This window comes from Martes martes (assembly GCF_963455335.1).
Source record: "Martes martes genome assembly, chromosome: 2".
NCBI lineage: Eukaryota > Metazoa > Chordata > Mammalia > Carnivora > Mustelidae > Martes > Martes martes.
In genome coordinates, this window is record NC_137889.1 from 182,876,958 (window position 1) to 182,902,586 (window position 25,629).

At 37.4% G+C, this 25,629-nt stretch overlaps 1 protein-coding gene across 1 annotated transcript; it reads right to left on the minus strand.

The window, feature by feature from the left end:
• Positions 1-24,227, minus strand: PDCL2 (phosducin like 2; the record flags this gene model as incomplete). Its single annotated transcript, XM_080797301.1, has 5 exons — positions 24,113-24,227; positions 22,801-22,891; positions 9,454-9,597; positions 3,156-3,364; positions 1-158 (listed from the first exon to the last, which is right to left on the minus strand). The coding sequence occupies exons 1-5, from the start codon at positions 24,141-24,143 to the stop codon at positions 1-3; spliced, it is 633 nt and encodes a 210-aa protein (XP_080653427.1). The 5' UTR covers positions 24,144-24,227.
• Positions 24,228-25,629: the final 1,402 nt, after the last annotated feature.

The window sequence follows — 25,629 nt, forward strand, 5'->3', positions numbered from 1 at the left end:
CTATTTGGTATCATCATTATCACTGTTTGAACTATTAGTGTCATCATAAATAGAAGTGTTTCTAATTGAAGATACCATCACATCTACAATGTCTTTTTTGGGGTTTTCTTCTAAATCAGTCTGTATTGCTCCAACTTCTGCTAGTTTCCATTCAAGTTCTGCAATAAATAACCCATCATTAAATCCAGTAAAAATCTTGGAAAATGTAAATAACTCATTTATGTGACACAGTAACTGATACTAATAAAATCAATGTGTAAATGAAGATATATTTAGAACTGAGTGACAATGAAAGTACTACAATATCAAAACACATGTTGGATACAGCAAAGTTGAAGGGAGAAATTGTAGCAAAAATGTTTATTGTAAATTGACTGAAAATAAGTGGCTTAAAAGTTCAAATCAAGAAACTAGAAAAAAATAAAGAAAATAAGAAAAATAAAATAAAATAAATTAATTAAATAAGAAAAGCTGAAAGAGGAATATAATGAAGAAAAGGCTTAGGAAAAGTAGAAAAACTAAACCAGTATAGGTGACCAACAAAATCAAAAGCTCATTCTCTGAAAAAACTAACAGACATACCTCAACAAAAATTATCACAAAAGGAAAGAAACCAGTTCATATAAGGAATTTACATGGGACATAACCAAAGTAAAGATTCTAATATGGCTATAAGACTATGAGAAACTTATGCCAAGACATGTGAAAACTTCAATGGGAAAATTTTAACAAAAATACAAATTACCAAAATATATCTGAAAGAGAAACCATCAATTAACCATCAATTAGAATTGAACTAATAACCAAAACCCCAATCCCTATAAATTCATCATTTTGTCAATTTTATTCTAAGTGCTGTATGGATGAACAGAACATTTATGAGGCAAATTACAAACACACTTCTGAGGAAAATTACAAAATATGTTACAAAATGTAATATATACATCTATGAGGAAAATTACAAAAGACATAAAAAATAAATGATGAGATATATCTCATTCATGGATTAGAACATCCATTGTTATTGGATATCAAATCTTCAACAAATCATCTATAAATATTCTAGTAACAGGATTTTTCATGTAAGTTGACTAATTCCAACATTTATATGAAATTTTGAAAAAGACTTGCGCTGCTAGAGACAACTATATTGTTATAAAGCTGTAGTACTAAACACAGTGCTATATTGATTCGAGGATAGACAAATAGTATAGACTTCAGAAATAAATTGAAGCATTTTTGGAACCAGGAAAAGTGACATTAACAAACATTAAAAATCAGTGGGGAAAACACCTCACATACATTAGGATTGTTACTAGACATAACACATACACACAGAGAAAACAACAAGTGTTGGTGAGGATGTAGAGAAATTGGCACTCCCGTGCATGGTAGGTGGGAATGTAAAACGGGGCAGCCATTATGCAAAACTGTATGCTTTTTTTCAAAAACTTAAAATAGAATTAGTATATGATCCCAACAATTCTACTTCTGAATATATACCCAAAAGACTTGGACTAGAACAGATTAGTTGTATATCTATGTTCATAGCAGCATGATTGACAAAAGCCAAAAGGTAGAAATAACCCAAGTGTCCATGGACAGATGAATGGATAAACAAAATGTGGTCCAAAAATAAACTGGAATATTATTCAGCCTAAAAAAGGAAGGAAACTCTGACAGATGCTGTAAAATGAATGAACCTTAAGGACATTATGCTAAGTGAAATAAGCCATCACAAAAGGACAAACACTGTATGATTCACTTATATGAGGTATTGAGTGTAGTCAAATTCATGGAGTCAGAAAGTAGAGTGGTGGTTGCCAAGACTGGAGGAGAAGGGAATGGGGAGCTATTGTTCCATGGGTATAGAGTTGCAGTTATGTAAAATGAAAAGAGTTCTAGAGATGAATAGTGGTGATACTTGCACAACAGTGTGAATGTACTTAATAACACTGAACTATATCCTTAAAAATGGTTAAATAAGTCCTGGGTATGTAATGCACAGCACAGCATGGTAACTATAGTTAATAATTCTGTATTATACATTTTTATAAAAATGGTTAAGATGATAAATTTCATGTTATGTGTATTTTGCAACAATTTAAAAAATTGTTTAAATGTATAAACACACACACAAACCCCAAAACATGGACCAGATAATACACTATTCATCTTAGTGATTACCTGTAGGGAGACAGGAAGGGGAATGAGACTAGGAGTGACAATATAGGTAACTTCAACTATATCTGTAATGTTTATTTGAACAACAAACAAATAGCTCAAACAAATGAATAAATGTTCACATTTGTTATTTTGGGGCAGTAATCAATTACATGAATGTTTGCTGTATTATTGTTTATACTCTTAGGTATTAATTTTTTTAATTAAAAGGGTGAAGTTCAATGGCTTTCACATGATGGTATGAGAAAAAGATTTTAATAATATAGATTAAAGCAGTTCCAAGAAATGACTAGATCAAGGATATGGCCTTAGAAGTAGCTTAGCACGTAAAAATTATTAAAGAAGTTAAAAATATAAAGTACTGTGCTATGAAAAAGAAAAGAAAGGGACTTCATTAACTGACAAAATCAGATAGTATGTGGATAAGTGAAAAATAAATTGTACAGAGAAAATATGCTATGGAAAATTTGTAGAGAAGAGGAAGACAAGATTATGAATCCATCCAAAATCACATAATGAGAGAAATGGAACCTAGGAGAACCACAGAGGAATAGGGTATGGGGAAAGAACAAAGAATGGTAGGGTATTTGGGGTACAGGGAATGTATGAGACAAGGAATAAAGGCACAAATGAATAAAGAGTTTCTGCAGTAGTGATTGAAGAACAGCTTGGCTGGAGCAGAAACTAGAAAACATTGAGTAATATAGTTGGGTAGGTAGGCTAAAATTTTCAAGCAGACGATTCTGTATTTTTAACTTATTTCACAGAAAGAACCATTAAGGATTTAAAAAAGTAGATGTTGTAGTAAGAGTATTATTATAGGAAAATTAATCTGGAGGCATATATGAAGAGACTAGAAGGGAGGGAAAAACACCTTATATTTTAAGGAAATAAACTTTCATGGTACTGGTTAATTTATGGAAGTTTTCACCTGTTTTTTTAAATAAACATTTTAAAAATAATATCATTACCTTCTAGCTTGAGATTTATCCCTCCACATTCTATAATTCCAATGAATTTGCCTTCTATCTGACCGTTTTTATAAACAAAAATTGTTGGTAAACAATTGTCATGGTAATGTTGAATACAGCTATTCACGATGGCTTTAACAAATTTAGTTTCTGGAAACTTTCTTGCCAGGAGACTAAGATGCTGGTTAACCAACAAACACATTGGGATGCTAAAAAGAGAAACAGTACACAATATCTTTAAAAACAGACTACTTATCTCAGTCTAACAGAGTAAGTGAAACATCTCCATGACAAAAATGTACCTTTGGATATATATATATATTTTTTAATTTATTTGTTTGACAAAGAGAGGGTGGGTGTGGGTGGGGGGAGGGCAGAGGGAGAGAATCTTCAAGCAGACTCCCTGCTAAGTGCAGAGCCCCATCCCTTGACCCATAAGATCACGACCTGGGTGGAAACCAAGAGTCGGAAGCTTAACCAACTGAGCCACTCAGGTGTCCCTCTTTGGATATTCTTTTAATATAACAGCATATCAACTCTCATCCTCTATTGTTACCTTTAGTAATGATAAACTACAGAGGCCTCCCATATTTATTGTAAACACAATTATAGCCTGGAAGTGAAGCTTGCTACCATGGGAATTTGATGCCTAACTAAGGCTAACTACATCTGACCTAGCATCAATTTCATGAAGTTAGTTCTCAGTATATAGGACCCAGGAAAAATAAAACAAGACAGGGCACTTCTAGGGAATCTTTGGCAGTTCTGAGATGAAACAAGGGATTCCAACACTTTCCACCACCTTGGGCTTATTCCCACATGAGATTATGACATCCAAAGTGTCTCATCTCAAACTTCCTTGAATTTCTTGACTCTAACATACTTCACCCACTTTTCTTTGACATCCCACTCTATGCAGCACCCTGTTCCCCATTATCCAGAACTATTCCCCATGAGATATTTAAGGGGCACCTGACTGGCTCAGTTGAAAGAGCATATGACCCTTGATCTTGGAGTCAAAAGTATGAGCCCCATGTTGGGTATAGAGATTACTAACAATAACTAAACTTAAAAAACTTCATTGGAAGTGTGACCAGAACCTGCAATTCTTTCTGCTATCACGAGACTCCAAAAGTACCCATTCTTCAATTAATTCCTTTTCTCTCTTACTCACTCACAGCCTTATCAAACTGTTTCAGAGCAAATCCTTTATCTCATACTCATTTCACATGGGAACTTTCTCTGTTATTTTGCTATCTCTTTAACTGCTTTTTCCAATATTCTCCACTTTCTATAAATATGTTACTAAATTTTTTAAAAAGTTCTTACAACTCTGTCTCCTTCAAATAACTACTCTCCTGTTCATAGCCCAAATAAAAAGGAAAATAATAATCTCTATACTCCATTCCCTTCCTTTCTTGAAAGGTTTTCCCTTTTTTTGGCTTTTGTGATAACACCTTTTTTTTTCCCCAGTGCAAAAAAAGGTGGTTTTATTAAAGCATAGGGACAGGACCTGTGGGCAGGAAGAGCTGCTGTGATAACACTTTCTATTAATTTCCTTTTTATTTCTTTGACTTCCTCCTTCTATGACTCAAATGTAGATGTTCTTTGTGATTGTGTCCTGGATCCTCTTCTCACACTAGACACATTAACTGTGCAATCTTACCATTCTGATATCAACATTGATGAACATCATCTCCCCTCCTCCCTCAAAGAAAAAAAAACATATATCCGTGTATATTATACATTTCTTCTGTATTTTCTCAGGTTGTCACTGAGGCCAAAAATCTCTATTCTCTACAATATCTAATCGGTAATTATATCATGTTGCTTCTACTTCCTTATCTCACACCTAACCTCTCCTCTTTTTCGCCATTACCTTACTCCTTTCCTTTCTTATCTGAGCTTCATTAGATTGTCCTAAGTGGTCTGTTTCCAGTCTTGGTATCCCAAATTCATCCTTGACCCTGCTGACAAAGGGAGCTCAGCATGAAATTCTCACCATGCAACAACTGCCCTGCCCTCAAGCTTAAAATCCCTCAATAGCTCCTCACTGCCTTCAGTATAAAGTCTGGGCTCCTCAGTGTAGCTTTCAAGGTTCTCTGTGGTCTCTCCAGCATTCTTCTCTGCCCGCTACCATATTACTTAAAGCCGTCCAAAGCAAGATGCTGTCTTATCAGCAAGATGCCTAGACACTCCATCTAACATACCTGTCTACTTCCTTTTTGGGGAATCATACTCTGTAGAAAGTTCCTTACTTCCTTCCTCCAAGCATAAAATTTACTACTCCCTCTTCAGTGCTTCTATGCTACTCTGTATAGAATTCAACTCTAGCACCTATAAGATTTTATTATGTTTAATTCTTTCTCTCTACTCTATTGATGGCATAGAGAGATGTTTTATACGCCTTTGCATCTCCAGCATCTATAAAATCCTCAAAACTTCTTTTACTACCAGATGATGTTATATATCAATTTATGCAACAAGAAACTAAGAAAAACTAATTAAATTCATTATATGTTTAACTTACATTTCAGAATATATAACATCATTTGTCTTCATAATTATAACCTGCAACAAATCTAGATACTGCTTTATTTTAGCTTTGCTTTAATATTAATATTAGAAAACTATGTACTGCCTAACTTAGAATATCAATTTTCCACACAAAGCAATAACATAAACTGACTAAGTTTCAATTTTCCTCAAATAGGTGAGATGAATCCACCAATATCCAATTTAAAGGAATTTCATCATACTGTCAGAATGAGAGCTGAGTCAGTGGAATGATGCACACTTTTGGGGTAAGTGGGGTGAATGGAAGAAGGTAGGTAGACATTGATGGACATTGATGGTGATAGTAAAAAGTGTAGAATTAAGAGTACGGTGTAACAGATTATGTGCAGGGAGAAAGTAGTTGCCTGAAGACCATCTGACAGCAAGTGGTAAGGGAACAAATCTGGTGTTGGGGGTCAGGGGCCAGAATTTAACCCCAGAAGAACTGTCAAATATAAGGGAGACCTCCGCATGAGAACATGAGATTAGGGCCTAGTTATGGTATTCAAGGCTTAAAATATGCATTTGGCATAGGAATGATGTAGAAACCCAAAACTGGAATTTGGACACAGGTGTACGACTGAATAAAATAACAGTCAAGGCTGACCTGAAACTCAGCCACTAAGCTCGCTGGCCCAGGGTGATTAGATCCCCCTAGGGGACACCAGGCGAGCTGAGACTTCACTTGGATGAACAGTAGGTCCAGTTCTATAATTTTAATGGCAAATTTAATGGCAAAAAGACATTAAAATTACAGAACATAGGAACCTAGTTAAAAAACAAACTCTTGGGGTGCCTGGTTGACTCAGTCCATTAAGCCTCTGCCTTGGGCTCAGGTCATGATCCTGCATCCTGGGTTGGAGCCCTGCCTCAGGCTCCCTGCTGAGCAGGGAGCCTGCTTCTCCCTCTCCCTCTGCAGCTCCCCCTGCTTGTGCTCTCTCACACACTCTCTCTTTCAAATAAATAAAATCTTAAAAAAAAAAACCTCTCTGTTCCTATAAAATTTATAGAAGGCCGCTAGAAATATACAAATATATTTAGCAGTTATACTCTACTTTACAATATGGAAAGTTATGAGTCAATCCATTACTAAAAAGTAGACATTAGGGGCGCCTGGGTGGCTCAGTCATTGGGCATCTGCCTTCGGCTCAGGTCATGATCCCAGGGTCCTAGGACGGAGCCCCACATCGGGCTGCCTGCTCAGCGGGAGGCCTGCTTCTCCCTCTCCGACTCCCCTATTTGTGCTCTTCTCTCACTGTGTCTCTGTCAGATAAATAAATAAATCTTTTTTTTTTAAAAGATTTTATTTATTTGACAGAGAGAGATCACAAGTAGACAGAGAGGCAGGCAGAGAGAGAGGGAAGCAGGCTCCCTGCTGAGCAGAGAGCCCGATGCGGGACTTGATCCCAGGACCCTGAGATCATGACCTGAGCCGAAGGCAGCGGCTTAACCCACTGAGCCACCCAGGCGCCCTAAATAAATAAATCTTAAAAAAAAAAACAACACTGGAGTTTTCTAAGGACTATTTGTCACACAAGTAATTATTTTATTAATTTGATTATAGATTAATTTTCTTAAAATGTGTTTTATACCAAGACATTAGTGCATTATGTTAATGTCAAGAGAAATGAATATTTTATGTAACTATTTTAGACTGATTTCCCCTCAAAAAATCTTCTAGGGTCACAAATACTTGAAATATTATTTAAAAGATGCTTACTCTTTGAGTCCATCAGAGGAAATGAGAGTGTGAAACAACCTAGCTGAAACTGTAACACATTTGATCTCTTTCATGAATTTTTGAAAATTATTTGTCCAATCTAATCATTTATCTAGAAATAACCATCAAAGTAAAGTAATTTTATGCTGTGGTATGGGCATTCAGAACCAGCATCCATTCTGCTAATCATACTGGGTCCCAGAAAAGATACTCAGTGAACCGCTTCAGTATGTAACATTTCTCACACAGAGATCCCACTATTGTAAATGTCAGTGTGCCTCATACTTCCTGGTGAGGAACCATAATCAGCATCATTTACGAATTGGTTTAACCAGCTAAGCGGTACGGGAAAAGTGGGAAATGATTCTTTTTAAGGCTTTCAGCTACTCAAAAATTAATTACTAAGCATTTTAGTTACAATTACAGTAATGTCTTCTTTAATGGGACATGGCGTCCTCCCAAAATTTGTGCGAGAAACTGGTAAGCTGGTAAACAGCAGGGCTCTAATTTGCATAAATTGCTCTGTGCAGAGTTTCTGTGAGGACCTGAAGAGAGAAGAAATTTTTTATTCAAAGAACGAGATGAAGACAATGGGGGAAACCGGCATGGCCTCTGTTCCTGGACTGGCTTGGAGCCCAGGCAGAGTAGCCGGGGACCTAATGCTGGAGATATCTTTGAAACTCTGGGAGCTAGCAGTGTCTCTGTGGCACAGAGTTGGGAAAAGTCCACTCTACCTAGTTACTGTATTCCAGGCTAGTAGGTCAGGGGACATTTGGGTTATACTTAGTACAAATAGGCACTATAAATTAATTGATTTAGGAGCATAGGGGAGTACAAGGGAATTTTTTTGTTTAAAGAGACTTAAAAGACATGATATATCCAAATGCACTGCATGACCCTTGACTGGATCCTTTGTCAATTATTGTTAATTTTGGAATTATCAGTAATTTTCTTAGGTGAGAAAACAGCATCATGGTTATATAGAAAAGTGCCCTTATATTTTGAAGATACATGCTGAAGTACTCAGGAAGAAAGGTTTATGCTGTATATAATCTACTTTGAACTGATTCTGCAAAAAATACACATGCACACACCTACATAAAATAAAAACATACAAAAGTGGGAAAATGTTCATTTTTGAATCTACCCAGCCGGCCTTTAGGGTGTTCATTTTATCATTCTTTCTACTTTTCTGTATGTTTGAAATTTTCCATAATTAGTTAAAAAAAATAACTGCCTAAAAGTGTTATTTTTCTTTTTTTTTTTTTTAAGTATATTTATTTAAGTAATCTCTACACCCAACATGAGGCTCAAACTCACAACCCTGAGATCAAGCACTGAATGCTCTTCTGACTGAGCCAGTCAGGTGCCCTGAAAGAATGCTATTCTCCTAAAAAGTGTGACAAGTTCTTTAAATTAGACATGAAAACATAATAAAATACCTAAATCCCTGAAGCCCATTACTCTCTACATACATGTATGTTTATGTTAAAAAGAAAGCCACAGGCCAAGGTGGAATTACTTGCCCCCCCAGGACAGCAAAGACTTAATTACAGTTTCAACCTCTCCAGGAGTGACATCTGGAATTTTCTGGTCAGTACCAAATGAGGTAATCTGTTACATGAGCTCTCCATTCCCCAAAGGAAGATGAGGTGATCCATCTAATTAAAAACCCCTCCTGTTCCCCCTAAGAGAAATTCGCTTTGCCTGAAATAATCCTTTCTTTTCTTTTACTAATAACTTCCTGTCCTACCCTCCTTGCTATAAAAACCTTCCATTTTGTACAACTCCTTGCAATTCCCCTCCACCTGCTGGATAGGATGCTGCCTGATTCATTAATCACTTAATAAAACCAATTAGATCTTCAAATTTACTTCGTTAGATTCTGTTTTTTAATATTATATATGCTTTCTTTTCTTGAATAGGCTTTGTTATATGCTTTATAAAACCTCAAAACCAGACATAAATATCTTAAAATAGTAGTAGTATATTAACATTTTGCAAAAATGTTATGGTAATTACCTTGATCTGTATAAATGAATTATAACTGATACATCTTTTTCTGCATTTGTGACTTCATTCACGTACTGATTTCCAGAAATTTCTCTTAATTCCCCAAATTTTTGTTTTTTCCTAAGAGCTTTCCATTCCTGTAACCGCTTTTCTCTGATTAAAAAAATGAAATGGAAAAAGAAAATTATTATAGTCTTCAGGCCATCCCTATATATAGTAACAATTTAGGGCAATGAATGTGATGCTAGTACCTATCAAACACTTTTAAAGAATGGTAGAATAACTATTAATGGTATTATAATACCAATTTTTCTTTTCTTTTTTTCCCTTTTTTAAGATATTTTATTTATTTATTTGAGAGAGAGAGTGCGCACAAGCTGCAGGGAGAGGCGGAAGGAGATGAAGAAGCAGGCTCCCCGTTGAGCAGGGAGCCAGACAAGGGCTCATCCCAGAACCCTGGGATCATGACATGAGCTGAAGGCAGACACTAACCGACTGAGCCACCCAGGCACCCCCCAATTTCTCTTTTCATATGGGCATTTGTGTTACAGGTATTGCAAAGAATAAAGAGTTAGCTATTGCCTTTTAAATTTATTTTTAAATTTATTAAGACTAGGTCTTAATCATAGCTATAGAGAGTTTATTTAGACACTGAGCCAACAAATTCTCATACACACGTTAAACACTTACTAAGGAATATACATTAATAGCTGACATTTATTGAGTGCTTACCATGTTGCCAAGCACTGTTTTAAGTGCATTACATTAATGAATTTATCAAGTTAGTACTATTGTTATCCTGTTTACATGCTCTTAACTATCATGCTAAACTGACCTTCAGTCCAAAAGCTTTGCAAATATGTATAATTACTTGTTATACTTTTATTGCAGGAAGAGAAATAATAGAGAAGAGTGATTACTCTAAGGTGAGACTAAACTGACTTTAAATGCCAGCTCCCACTTGGGAGTAGCATGAACTCAAGTCATTTAATCTCTCTAAACTTCAGTTCCCCAACTGCGAATGGTAATAATATTAATACGTACTTGCATAAGATTGTTGGGGATTAAATGAGATATTCCATGTAGATGTCTTACGCTGGTGCCAAGCACACAGAGAGCATTCAGTACGTGTTACCTAGAGAAATTTGTCATCCATAGAGAACTTTGAAACTTTGTTAAACAACTCTCAAAATTTGCGTGTTTTGGGCACCCGGTTGGCTCAGTGGGTTAAGCATCTGCCTTCCGCTCAGGTCATGATCCCAGAGTCCTGGGATCGAGCCCCACATCGGTCTCCCTGCTCGGTGGGGAGCCTGCTTCTCCCTCTCCCTCTGCCTGCTGCTTCGCCTACTTGTGCTCTCTTTCTCTGTCAAATAAATAAATAAAATCTTTTTAAAAATTTGCATGTTTTGATTTAGTTGTTGAATGCCTGGATTTATGAAGCACATTCAAATGGTTTCTGACACATCCGCAAGTTCTGAAAAGTTGCTGATTCTATACCTCTAAGTTATCTGGGAGTACATACTCCATTCTTTCTCTGTGTATTAACTATATGTTCTTATTTTCTGCATAATTAAAAAAATTTTTTTAAGTAATCTCCATGCCCAACATGGGGCTCAAACTCACAACCCCAGGATCAAGAGTCATGTGCTCTACTGACTGAGCCAGCCAGGCCCCCCGTTTTCTTATTTTCTGTACTGATGCTCTGGCATCTGGGACCTTGCTGATCCTGGAGAGACTGCCTCTCCCAGGACTAGGTAATTTCTTTTTTTTTAATTTATTTATTTGTTAGAGAGAGAGAGCGAGCGAGCACAGGTAGACAGAGTGGTAGGCAGAGGCAGAGGGAGAAGCAGGCTCCCCGCTGAGCAAGGAGCCCGATGTAGGACTCGATCCCAGGACGCTGAGATCATGACCCGAGCCGAAGGCAGCTGCTCAACCAACTGAGCCACCCAGGCGTCCCATGGACTAGGTAATTTCTAAAGATAGCAAGTAACCACTGCAGAACACATTGCTTAAAAGCAAACCAACCGATCCATAGCCTAATCCTTCAACCACCTCCTTTATTGGCCTGAGTCACTATTCCTATTCCCTAAGCATGCCTGCGCCAAGAGTCAGACAACTGGGGACAACTCCTACAGCCCAGAGCCTGACAAAATTATACAGACTAGCCAATCCTAAATCTGCTCAGCCTATGTGGCTTGCCTTTTCCACGGAAATCACAGTGAAGTGCTGTGTCCATACTATCACCTCACTCCTGCCCCTTAGCCAACTCTGGTGTTTCCTTCTATGGCCCTGAGTTGCAGGGCATGCCCGCTGCTCTTGAGAACTGAGTAATAACCTATCTTTGCAATGGCAATTATCTCCTGTTCCGTTGGCATGACCATACCTGAATAAATACAAAATCCCGGGTATATTTTAGAACACTCTGTCCTTATTTCATGTATTAGAAACATGTCAGGTAAAACCACTCACTTTACATAATGAGTAAGCCAAGCAAAACGAAACCCAGAGGAGAATGCCAAGAATAGGAATACAAACCTAGGGCCTTTTCACAACTTTCAAACGGAGGTCCTTCAATTTTCTCTCTATTGACCCAGATAGTCAAGAGTTTACGGTTACTCCAAAAATCTCTTGGGAGCCCTATTTTGTTCACTATGAGTATTTAGCATCACTATCATTAATTCCTCCAATTTGATCTCACTGGCTGTATCTACCAAAAATTTCAAAAAGCTTTCGTTCCAGTGATGGGACCACACCCTACTTAATAGTGTGACTGTCAACTACTTCTCTTCCTCCTCTACTCCCTTACCTTCTCATTTTTCTTTGTTATTTCAGTGGATTAGGCAGGGATATTCACAAACACCCGGGTTGTTTCTGTCATCAGAAAGGGACATAGTGTTCAATGGCCAGCATTTTTCACCTAGCGATCATTATCAGTTAGGATTCAGTTACAAAACCAGAAAGCCCTCCAGCCATTTTAAACAGGCTTAATCTGGGGGATTAAGCACTTTACCCACTAGGTGTAAAAATGAAGATTCTAGGCTGAGCTACCAGGAATGACTCCCAAAACAACACTGAAAACTGGTCTGCCAGGGGAATAGCTTTCTCTGCTTGCAATCCAGAAACTGGGGAATCTGGAACTACTGTTTCAATGTGTCCTACTGTCAGCCTACACTGGGGATCAGAAAGTCACTGCAGCAACTGTTGTCTATAGGGACCCAACTCCTTCGCAAAGACTGGAAGAAAATATTTGCAGAAGACACTTCTGATGAAGAACTATTATCCAAAATATACAAAGAACTCTAAAACCTTAACATTAAGAAAGCAAACAATGTGCTTTGAAAATGGGCCAAAGACCTTAACAGACAACTCACCAAAGAATATATTGATGACAAATAACTGTATGAAAAGATGCTCTACATCTGTGTCATCAGGGAAATGTAAACTGAAATAGTAAGAGACAGCTATGTATCTATTAAAAGGGCCAAAATCCAGAACACTGACACCCAATAACTGAGAGGATGTGGGATAACAGGAACTCTCATTCATTGCAGTGGTAATATAAAATGTATACATTTCAGAAGACAGTTGGAGGTTTCTTATACAATTAAGCATACTCATACCATATCATCCAGCTATCACGCTCCTTGGTATTTACACAAAGAAGTGAAAACTATGTCTATACAAAAACATGCATGCAGGTGTTTATAGTAGCTCTAATGTTTATCATTGCCAAAATTTGGAAGAAATCAAGATGTCCTTCAGCAAGTGAATGGATATACTGTGGTACATCCAGATAATGTAGTATTAGTCAGTGCTAAAAAGAAATCAAGCTATCAAGCCATGAAAAGACACAGAAGAACCTTAAATGCATATTACTAAGTGAAAGAAGCCAATCTGAGAAGACTACATGCTGCATGACCCCAGCTATATGACGATCTGGAAAAGGCAAGACAGAGACAGTAAAGAGATGGACTGGCAGGAGGTGGGGAGGCTGGCAAATGGGCAGACATAAAAAATTTTAAGGCAGTGAAAATACTTTGTATGATACCATAATGATGAGTACATGTCCTGCATTTGTCCAAGCTCATAGAAAACACAACACTAAGGATGAACTGTAACGTACACTTTGGACTTTGGGTGATTATGATGTATCATTGTGGGATCATCAATTATAGAACATCTATCACTCTCATGGGAGATGTTGATAATGGGGGAGACTATGCATGTGCTGGGGCAGGAGGTATATTGGAAATCTCTGTATCTTTCACTCAGTTTTGCTGTGAATATAAAACTGCTTTAAAAAAATTCTTAAGGGGCACCTGGGTAGCTCAGTTGGTTAAACATTTGCTTTTGGCTCAGGTCATGATCTCAGGGGCCTGAGATGGAGCCCCACATCAGGCTCCCTGCTCAGCAAGGAGCTGCTTCTTCTCCTCCTCCCCTGCTTGCTCGCCTGCTCGCTCGCTCGCTCTCTCTCTGTCAAATAAATAAATAATAAAATCTTAAAAAATAAAAGACCTAAAATTTTTCTGTTGTTTTGGCTATAATAAGGAATTTACTTTAAATCACCACTATCAGGATGACTACAGAATTTTCCCTTGTTAATAACAACTTTTGAAAGGTTACATGTTCCTTTTTCCTTTGAAGTGACAACAGAGATATGAAAGTGATACCATAAGTTGGTGGCAATTAGAGTTGGACTTTTTTTTTTTTTTAAGATTTTATTTATTTATTTGACAGAGATCACAAGTAGGCAGAGAGAGAGAGGAGGAAGCAGGCTCCCCATTGAGCAGAGAGCCCGATGCAGGGCTCGATCCCAGGACCCTGGGATCATGACCTGAGCTGAAGGCAGAGGTTTTAACCCACTGAGCCACCCAGGCGCCCCTAGAGTTGGACTTTTGATATGGAATATGACAGTGGGAGAACTTCCACACAGAGTATCTCTCTTTAATCTCTAGGGCAGAGATTGGCTGGGTGGTCACTGGTATAGCTTCCTCTTCCAGCGCTCATGGGAAGACTACATTGGCCAGCTTCCCTTGCAATTAGATTAGGCCTAGGAGCTTGGATTATGGCCAACAGTAGTGAAAGTGATATGTGCATTTCTATGACTCACCCCTGAAATGTCCTATGCTGTCACTCACATTATCTCCCTAGTCCCCAAGCCTGGAGGGAAAGGATTCTGACATGATGAAGAGAACCTAATGAAAACAGCCCAGATCCCTAGTCATCACCCAAAGGAGAGCTGCTCAGGAGAATTGCAAGACACGCACCATCTGTGGGTGAGGAACTGTCCTGCCTAAAACCATTGAGATCCTGTAGTTGTCTGTTACAACAGCATTAATCATCTCAATAAATTCTGCTGACACAAATGATTACATCAGTATAATTGCTATCCTTGAACAACCTTTGCATTCCTTGAACAAACTAATTATTCACTCTAGGTGATTATTTTAATATACTGTTTTATTTGCCAATATGGTATTTAAGGTTTTAGCACCTATGTTTTACAAGTGAGACTGGTCTAAAGCAATGCTTTTCAAGTTGAGACATGTGGACATCCTATATGATAATCACTTAGGCACAGCAGTTTCCACAGATGGGCATATTCCTGAGATCCGACCCAAATTTACTGAATATTACCTCTTGATGCTGGTCTCAGGAATGAGCATTTTTAAACTTTATAATATGGACACTACTAACATACACAAAGGTAAAGAGACCCCAGGTGTATGCATGGCCTATCTTCTTGCATCTCCACCCCCATTAACTTCCCATCGCAAGAACTATTCTGAAACAAATGTAAAACATCATGTAATTTCATCTGAAAATATTTCATTACATATCTCCAAAAGATGAGGATACTTTAAAAAATTTAATTCACATGGTACAATCACACCTAAAGCAATTAATTCCTTAATATATTCAGATATTATTCAAATAATCCTATTCTAAAATACATAAAATATCCATAAAATTTACCATTTAACCATTTTCAAGTGTTCAGTGGTACTGAGTACTGTATCCATTTTTAAAAGTTCGTTTATTCAAATGTGGATCCAAATTAGATTTATAAAAATGGTTGTCATATCTCTTAAGTCTCATTTAATCTACAGATTCCTTTCCACCCTTCCTTTTTTCTTAGCAATAAAATTCAACTATTTAGAGTTTAGGTCAGTGACTTTTTAAAAATTTTTGATTGATTGATTTTAAAGAGAGAAAGAGAGAGAGAAAATGGAAGCAGGGGTAGGGGCAGAGGGAGATGGTGATGGAGAAGCAGATTCCCTGCTGAACACAGAGCAGACCCCGAGGTGGGCCTCCAACTCACGACCCTAAGACTATGAGCTGAGCTGAAGTCAAGAGTCAGACACGCAACAGACTGCGCCACCCAGGTGCCCCCAATTCAGTGATTTTTAAAATATTCAGGAAGTTGTGCATCCATCATCACTATCTGATTCTAGAATATTTTTACTAACCCCAAAAAATCTAATCTGTAGTTATTCCCTATTCCCCCATCATAGGCCTTAGTAATTGATAATCTACTTTCTGTCTCTATAGATTTTCCAATCCTGGGACATTTCTCATAAATGGAATCATATAAAAATGTGGCCTTCTGTCACTGGTTACTTTCACTTAGCATAGTATTCTCAAGGTTCAATCACGTAGCATGTGTCAGTATCACAATCCTTTGCATGGCTAAATAAAATTCCATTGTATAGGTACACCACACTTTATCTACTACCCAGCTAGTTGATGGACATTCACTTTCTTTGTACTTTTTTGACTATTACAAATAATGCTGCTGTGAACATTCATGTACATGTACATGTTTTGTATATATATCTACCTCAGAGTAATTTCTGGATCATATGATAATTCTATGTTTAACACTTGAAGAAATTCCAGACTGTTTTTCAAAGCAGTGCACCATTTTATATTCCCACCAGCAATTTCTGAGGGTTCCAGTTTCTCCACATGCTCACCAACTCTTACTGTATTCTTTATCATAAGCACCCTAGTAAGAATGAATTGGAATCTCATGGTTTTGATATGCATTTCCCTAATGACTAATTAAGTTGATCATCTTTTCATGTACTTATTTTCCATTTGTATTTCTGCTTTGGAGAAATGTCTATTCGAGTCCTTTGCATGTTTTTATTTTATTTTTTTTTAAAGATTTTATTTATTTATTTGACAGAGATCACAAGTAGGCAGAGAGGCAGGCAGAGAGAGAAGGGGGGAAGCAGGCTCCCTGCTGAGCACAGAGCCCGATGTGGGCCTTGATCCCAGGACCCTGAGATCATGACCTGAGCTGAAGGCAGAGGCTTTAACCAACTGAGCCACCCAGGCGCCCCTGCATGTTTTTAAATTGGGTTTTCTTTTGTTTTTGAATTCTAGGAATTCTTTATATATTCTGGTTAGTAATCTCATATCATATATATGATTTGAAAATATTTTCTCCCCTTCTGTGGGTTATCTTTTCACTCTCTTGACAGCGTCCTTTGCACAGAAGTTTTAAACTTTGATAAAGTCCAGATTATCTATTTTTTCTTTTGTTGCCTGTGCTTTTGGTGTCATTTCCAAAAAATCATTGCCAAATCCAACGTCACGGACACTACTCCCTTTCCGTGTTTTCTTCAAAGAGGTTTATAGTTTTAATTCTTACATTTAGAATCTTTTAAATGTAATTCTTATATTTAGGTCTTTTAGGTCTTTGATCCACTTTATTTTTCATTTTTGATATGAGGTAGGAGTCCAACTTTGCTCTTCTACATGTAGAAATCCAGTTTTCTCAGCACCATTTGTTGAAAAGATCAAATGGTCTTGGCACCTTGTTGAAAATCATTTGACTATATATGGGAAGGTTTCTTTCTAGGTTTTCTATTCTATTCTGTCGGTCCGTATGTCTAGCCTTAGGTCATTGCTACATTATTTAGATTACTGTCACTTTGTAGTAAGTTGTAAAATCAGGAAGTTTGAGTCCTCCAACTTTCTTCTTTCTCAAGATAGCTTTGGTTTTCAGAAAATGGATTATGTTTCTTTGTATTCATTTTGCCAACTTCTGTTCTTAATTGGAGATCAGCTGGACTAATTTAAAATACACTTAAACTATACAATGTTAAGTGCCTGACATGACGCTTTTTAATCTTCGTGTAAGTGCCTGACATTAAGCTCTTGATTGCTGAGGCACCCATGTCAAAAGATAAACATCTTGAAAAACATATTGCCAGCTAAAAACATATTGCCAGCTGTATGACACAGCTACAAGCAAAACAACCAGATAAGGAATTAGGCTGCCCCCACCCATGAAGATCCCTCTTTCAGACTAACTTCTGCCATTTAACTCTTTTATGTGTTTCTTTATGTGACTTTCCCCCTAGATTCTCCCATCACTGTTTCTTTTTGTATTTAGTTGATTTTTATAATGTGCCATTTTAATTTGCTTCTTTTTTGTTCTTTATTCTTTTAGTTTTTTCTTTGTGGTTACCTTAAAGATTAAAATTAATATAACAACCTACTGTGAATAATACCAACTTAGTTTCAGTATCACACAAACACTCTGCTGGTATACACTTCATCCTTCCCCTTTTATACTGTTATTGTCACAACCTACATTGTTATATACTGTCTGTCCATTAACATCAACTTATAGTTGTTGTCTTCTATGTTTGCCTTTTAAATCATACAGGTAAAAATAGAGTTAAGAACCAAAGTTGAATAATTCTTTTATATTTACTTGTGTAGTTACCTTTACCTATGCTACTTACTTCTTCAGAAGGCTTTGACCTAATGTATAGTGCCCTTTAATTTCAGCATGAAGGACTCCTTTAGCTAATTTTTTAGGGCAATTCTAGGAGTAACAAACTCACTTAGCTTTTATCTAGGAATCTCTTCATTTCTCCTTCATTCTTATAGCATAGTTTTGCCAAGTGAAGAATTCTCAGTTGACAGTTGTGTGTGGTGGTGTTTTGCAGCATTTACAATGTATCAACTGGCTGACTTCTGGCCTCCAAGATTTCTGATGAGACACTGACAGTTTTATTAACGGTCTCTCGTATATGACAAGTCGCTTCTCTCTCACTGATTTCAAGTTTCTCTTTTTATTTTTTCATAGTTGATTATGACGTGTCTGTTTGTAGGTCTCTTTGAGTTTATCCTACCTGAAATTCATTGAGCATCTTGGTTTTACAGATTTATGTCTCTTCTCAAATTTGGGGAGCTTTCAGACATTATTTCTTCAAATATTCTCTCTACTCCTTTCTCTTCTGCTTAGATTCTCACACTTATAAATTGGCTCACTCAGTGTATCGTAAGGCCAATTAGGCTCTGTTCACTTTTCTTCATTCTTTTACCTTCTCTTCCTCAGAGTCAATAATTTCAATTGTCTTATCTTCAAATTTGCTGATTTTTTCTTCAGCTTGTTCAAATCTGCTTTTGAAGTCCCTATATATATATATATCACTGTTAGGGTCCGTGATCAAAGGAACGAGACTGATGCAAAGCGAAAGTCAAGCAAAGCTTTATTTCGCGCCAAGCATCGAAAATCAAACCTACTGGTAGGGGCCATCTCTTATGAAGAGACGGTGACGTCGACCCCGACAAGGCTGCTCCAGACAAGGCTGCTCTGGACGAGGCTGCTCCCTATGATGAAGAGGCAATGATGACTACGAGGACGACAGCCCCGATGACGCAGACTCTGCTCCCCATGACGCTGCTCCCGGCGAGGCCGCTCTGGACAAGGCCACTCTCCGACGATGCCCCTCTGGATGAGGCCGCTCTGGACGAGACTGCTCTGCTGCCGATGAGGCTGCTTCCCAGACGAGGCCACTCCCCAGAGGGAGGCTGCTCTGGCAAGCACTCCCGTCGACTCTTACAGCTCTTACTGCTCCGGTGAGACTGCGAGAGACTGCTCTACTAGCCTCACAAACCAACTTTTATAGAGGCACTTTTAGCCGGGCTATACACAGGTAGCCAATGATAATGCAATACACAGAGAAAACTGCACAGTCATGCTAGATCTGCCACACACACAAAAAAACTGCTAGGTTACACACGGGCGGCCAATTGAATTTCAATTTACCCTAGATATATGCGTGCCCCTCTGATTGGATGTCTTCACCTGGCCTGACCCGCCCCTCCATCTAGGCTTTGCAAGGAAGTTCCTCTGGGAGGGGCAGGGTCAATCTAAGTTCATTGCAACAATATGGCTCCCTCTGATTAAGTAGGCCCTTACAATCACTTCAATTTTTATTGTACTTTTTAGTTTCAGAATCTTTTTTCATTCTCTTTTATAATTTCTGTCTCTTTATTGTTATTCTCACTATTCTCACTTTATTCATATGATCCTTTTCTGTCTTTGTCCATGTCTTCCTTTAGCTCTTTAAGCAACTTTAACTTAGTTGGTTTAACGTCTTTGTCTAATAATTCTGACATCTGGGCTTCCTCGGGTATACATTGTATCAATTTATTTTCTTCTTTGAATGGGCCATAATTTTCTGTTTCTTTGTATGTCTTTTGATTTTTTGCTGTTGTTGAAAAGAACCCTGGATTCTTATAATGTGGTAACTCTAGAAATCAGACCCCTGCCTCCTGTGATTTCTTTTATTATGGTTTGGTGTCTCTGTGCCGGGGATCAGCCTGATGTAAAAGCATTAAGGTCATCTCTGGTCTTTTCTGAGCTCTCATCTTTCCCAAGCCTTTCTAAATTCCCTTATTTATATAGTAGTTCTTGAATGCCCAAAAAACAAACAAACAAGTGAACAGATATGGCTCCTTTAAATCCTCTGGAAGCTACCTGAGCCAGTAAAACTTGATACCATGGCAACCACTCTTTGTGCCTATACCTCCACATTCCAAAGCAACAATTCATAATCAGAACATCAAATGATATTGAAGGCAAAGTCTTTAATTGTCCACTCTGGCTCCAGCAAGCTGTGCCAGAAACACAGGCTACTGTCCAAACAGTTGCCTACCTTGGGGCTGGGGATGAGGGATGGGTAGCTAATACCACAAAGAGGACTGAAATCAACCAATACTAACTACAACTTACCAGCTTAAACTTTATCTTGGAAGCTGCAAGTATTTGAACAGACTCCAGAGTTCCAAAGCTGTAGCTTGAGATCGTTTCTGCAGTACAATAGTTATCTAGGTGGACATATGTCTTCCTGGAGCTTTCTACTCTGCCTTCTTTCCTGATGTCAGCTTAGTCAGTTGTTTTTTTGAAAGTCTCTCAAATTTGGGTTTCTCTCATGTACTTTTATAATTTGACAGATTATGAATTATTGACAAGGATACTACATAGGTAATGTGTCCTCCTCAGTGTGTCATATCAGGAGTTACCTGATGTCAATATATATTATTGGTGATCTTAACCTTGGTCACTTCCATAAAATGGGGTCTGCCAAAACTACACTGTAGACTTATTATTTCCTCCCTTATAATTACTAAATATTTGGGGGGAGAAACTTTGAGATTATGAAAGTATCCTGCTTCTATTTAAACTTTCCCACTTATTTCAGCATCTGTCATCAGGCCTGGCCCATGGGGAATTATTACTCTGGTGTTCTGATGGTGATTTTTTTCTTTTTTTAAGATTTTATTTATTTGAGAATGGGAGCAAGAGTGAGAACACGAGCAGAGAAGGGAAGGGGCAGGCAGAGAGAGAGAGTGAGAAACAGACTCCCCACTGAGCAGGGAGCCTGATGTGGGACTTGATCCCAGGACCCTGAGATCATGACCTGAGCCAAAGGCAGACACTCAACCAACTAACCCACCCAGGCGCCCGTGACGGTGATTTTTCTATTTTCCTCATTCCATCTAACACTTATATACTGGAATTTTCAGTGAGAAAGAGGTGTTACTTTCTCTGAATTTTTTCACATATCAAGTTATTTATTTATGTCACTAGGGAATTCTGGATATTTATTTTGTCATTCAGTATTATAAGTATTTATTTTGTTGTTCAGGTTGTTCCAACTATGGCCATTTTCTGATCTTCAGTTTCACTCTTATACCTTTAAAAGACTTATTTTCTTTAGCATTTCTTTACTTTCTGGTACCACAAGATGCTCCAGACTCATATTTTAATTACTCAACTCACAGAGTGTTCTCCAAGGAACAAAGATTCCTGTTATTAAGGAACAGCATTTATAAAACAAGAGCAAAGAGCTAGGTACACTCATTGCTACCAGACTATTGCTGCTTCTAATCCAATTCACCATTGTTGGGGTTGGTTTTTTTTTTTTTTTCATTTTCATGTTAAAACAAACCTTTTTTTTTTTTAAGATTTTATTTATTTATTTGACAGAGAGAGCAAGAAAGAGAACACAAGCTGGGGGAGTGAGAGAGGGAAAAGCAGACTCCCTGCTGAGCAGGGATCTCAATGCAGTGCTTGATTCCAGGACCCTGGAATCATGACCTGTGCCGAAGGCAGACACTTAACAACTGAGGCACCTAGGTTCCCCTAAAACAAAGCATTCTTGGGGCTAATCCCACTTGATCAGGATGCATTGTTCTTTTTTAATTGCTGGATCTAATTTGCTAATATTTTGTTTAAAAATTTTATGCCTATGTTCATAAGAGATATTTTTCTGTGACACTCAGGATAAGCTGAAAAATACAAACATCTGTTCTAATTTCTGAAAGAATTTGTTTATGACTGGCATTTAATTATTTATTATATGACAGACATTATCTTAGAAGGAAAACTGTGGCTCCTATTGGTCTTTTATTTTTCACTTTACTCATTTTCCGCTTTACTTATATTTTCCAATTTACTTAAATGTAACTTAATGAAGTTCCACTGTATATTAGTTTATTTATTTTTTTTACTTAAGCAAAGGCAAAAATATGCAAGAAAAAAATTTCCATCTTATATAAAGTGAGTTGATTTTAAAATGTTCTTAAAAGGGCACCTGACCAGTTCAGTTGGTAGAGCATGTGACTTTTGATCTTGGGATTGTGAGCTCTAGCCTCATGTTGGGTGTAAGGCTTACTTTAAAAAAAAAAAAAAAAGACAAAAAACTAAAATGTTCCTGGGTTAGCTGCATGGCTCAGTCAGTTAAGCATCTGCCTTCAGCTCGGGTCATGATCCTGGGGTCTTTGGATCAAGTCTTCCCCCCACAAATCAGGCTCCCTTGGTCAGTGGAGAGTCTGCTTCTCCCTCTTCCTCTGACCTTCCTGCTTGTGCTCTCTCTTTCTCTCAAATAAATAATAAAATAAAAAAAAAAAAAAACTAAAATGTTCTTAAAAACTCGCTTTGTTCTTTTAAAAAATCTATTCTGTAGGATAAATCAGATTTTTTTTTAATTCTTATACTTTTCCGTTCAAAAACTCCTAAGTTGCCCAAATAAATCACTGTACCTATATATTTCAATAGCTCTCATATCTTCTTCATCAAATTCATCTTCAGCTTCCTTCAACTGTGCAAGAGTCATCTTTTCATACGGTTTAACTAAAACAAAATAAATTATAGATAACTGAATTATTTAAAAACCATTTTTTACTTTATAGTCACATGGCTAGAAAATACAATATATAGATAAATGGAGATAAAGAATATCTTTAATGTTGCAGGTTCTCCAATATATAAATCTATTTTCTAGCTGACTGCTTCAGCTTTGTTTAAGTGTGTATTTCCCTCCAAATTCACAGAACTACCAACCTACATTTAAAGTAGATGTACAAACGTGGTGCTCCGAAGGGGCACGTGCACCCGAATGTTTATAGCAGCAATGTCCACAATAGCCAAACTGTGGAAAGCGCCTAGATGTCCATCAACAGATGAATGGATAAAGAAGATGTGGTATATATACACAATGGAATACTATGCAGCCATCAAAAGACATGAAATCTTGCCATTTGCGACGACGTGGATGGAACTAGAGGGTATCATGCTTAGCGAAATAAGTCAATCGGAGAAATATAACTATCATATGATCTCTTTGATATGAGGAAGTGGAGATGCAAGGTGGGGGGGTTTGGGGGGAGGTAGGAAAAGAAAAAATGAAAAGATGGGATTGGGAGGGAGACAAACCATAAAAGACTCTATCTCAAGAAACAGACTGAGGGTTGCGGGGGGGAAGGGGGATGGGAGAGGGTGGTGGGGAAATGGACATTGGGGAGGGTATGGGCTGTGATGAGTGCTGTGAAATGTGTAAACCAGACGATTCACAGACCTGTACCCCTGGGGATAAAAATACATTATATGTTTATTAAAATAAAAAAATTAAAAAAAAAATAAAATCAGTGTGTAAAAGGAGTACTATAGGACTTTGGTTAAGCAATTTCTCTAGCTCTTTGCTTCTTTATCTCTAAAATAAAGAAATCAAATTAAAGTAGATGTGAACATCAATTAGACCCCATAAATTTAGATTTCCCAAGTACTTGAAAATCTTGACAAATGAAACACACTACATACATGATCAAAACAGAAGATAATCACGAGGTGAAGGAATATGGCAAGAGAAAAGTCTCATTAGGTTAGATACCAGGACATTACAGCTCTGTTACTAACTAGCTTATGACATTTGACAGATCAATTAAAAATTTTATGTGTCAGCACCCTAATTTTAAAATTATGGGTGGGATTTCTAATGTCCTTTCTCCCTCTAAGTTTATGAAAAACACTTCGCTATCATTATCTCTATCCAGCCCACTAAATGCACAACTGTACCCATTGCTTCTTTCTGTAAACGTAAAACCATTTCTTCAATTTCATCCTTTGGCTCTTCTTTTGGAGGAAGAATGCCAAAATCTCTTAAAATTTCATTCCATTCTGTATCTTCATTTGGATCCTATTTAAAAAAATAGAAAATCTATTAACATAGTTGTACATTTTAATATGTGTATGTGAAATTGATATATAGCATTTTCAACGATGCAATTGTTCAGGAGCTCTATGATAACTAGACAATTAGTTTCAAAGACTAGAACAAAGTGGCCTACTTTATCCTCACTTCCCAGCACTAGCAGTACTACATACTTCAATAAATAGGATACATCCTCTACCCTCAAAATTATCCTGAGATGCTTAATAAAAAATCAATTTGGGACACATATATCAAATATTAATGAAGTAAACTCATAAATCACAGAAAATTCTCTGATGACTACAGAAGGCAAACCAATTCACATCATGCACAAATACTGTTTTGTTTTTCTATATAGGCCTTTAAGACTTTCAGGTGAACACGCTTCTCTTTTCAACCATATAGCTTTAAGGGGTTCTTACTCCCAGGCTAAATGTTAGAAGAAGCTAGGAACTTTTCCATATTTTAAATTCTAATTATAGTTTCTTTCTAAAAAGTTAACCTTGTTTTCCTTGTAAATTAGACTTTGATATTTTATTTGCTTCTTTTCCAGAAGTTGTAATACATTAACTCTTATCCTTCTAGTCTGCTGTCCATTTTCTCTGGTATTTCCAGAGGAAAAGAAAAGTTTTTATACATGAAGGAATACTGTGGCAAAGTATTTGATGACCCTGAATGATCTCCACATTCTGGTATTCAAATCCTTCCACAGCCCCCTCTCCTTGATTATGGGTGACTGTGACATACTTCTCACCAAAAGAACATGGCAAAGATGAAGAAATGTTATTTCTGTGCTTATACTCCCTAACATTATAACTCCATCTTGCCAGCACCCTCTTCACCGACTGGCTTTGATAAAGCAAGTTGCCATACTGTGAGGTGCTCTATGGAGAACACCTATGACTATGCATAACACACAATGGTAGAAATAGAGGTCCTTAGTCAAATAGCCCCAAAGGAACTAAATTCTGCCAAATATCATGTAAACGAACTTAGAAGTGGATCCTTCCTCTGGTTGTACCTTTAAATGAGACCCCCAGCTTTGGCTGAGCCCAGCCACCAAGACTGTGGTGCTTTGTCATGCAACAATTACAAATATAAGCATCACCTTATATCTCCTCTCCATTCTATTCTTTGGCCAAAGTTTTGTTTTTCTAGCCACTATTTGTCTTTTACTGGTCTCTCTATCCATGAGATCTTCCAATCCCTTTTCTTTCTATATGTCTTACAATAAAAAGTCAGTATCAGTAGACGTTCTGCACTTGGTAATGATAGACTACATAATTTGAATCAAACCTTTTGCTGAGAACATCTAGTAAAATGCCGAAGCACTGGAGAATCAACAAGGCAGTGAAGAGAATTCTCAGGAGAAGATCTTAGA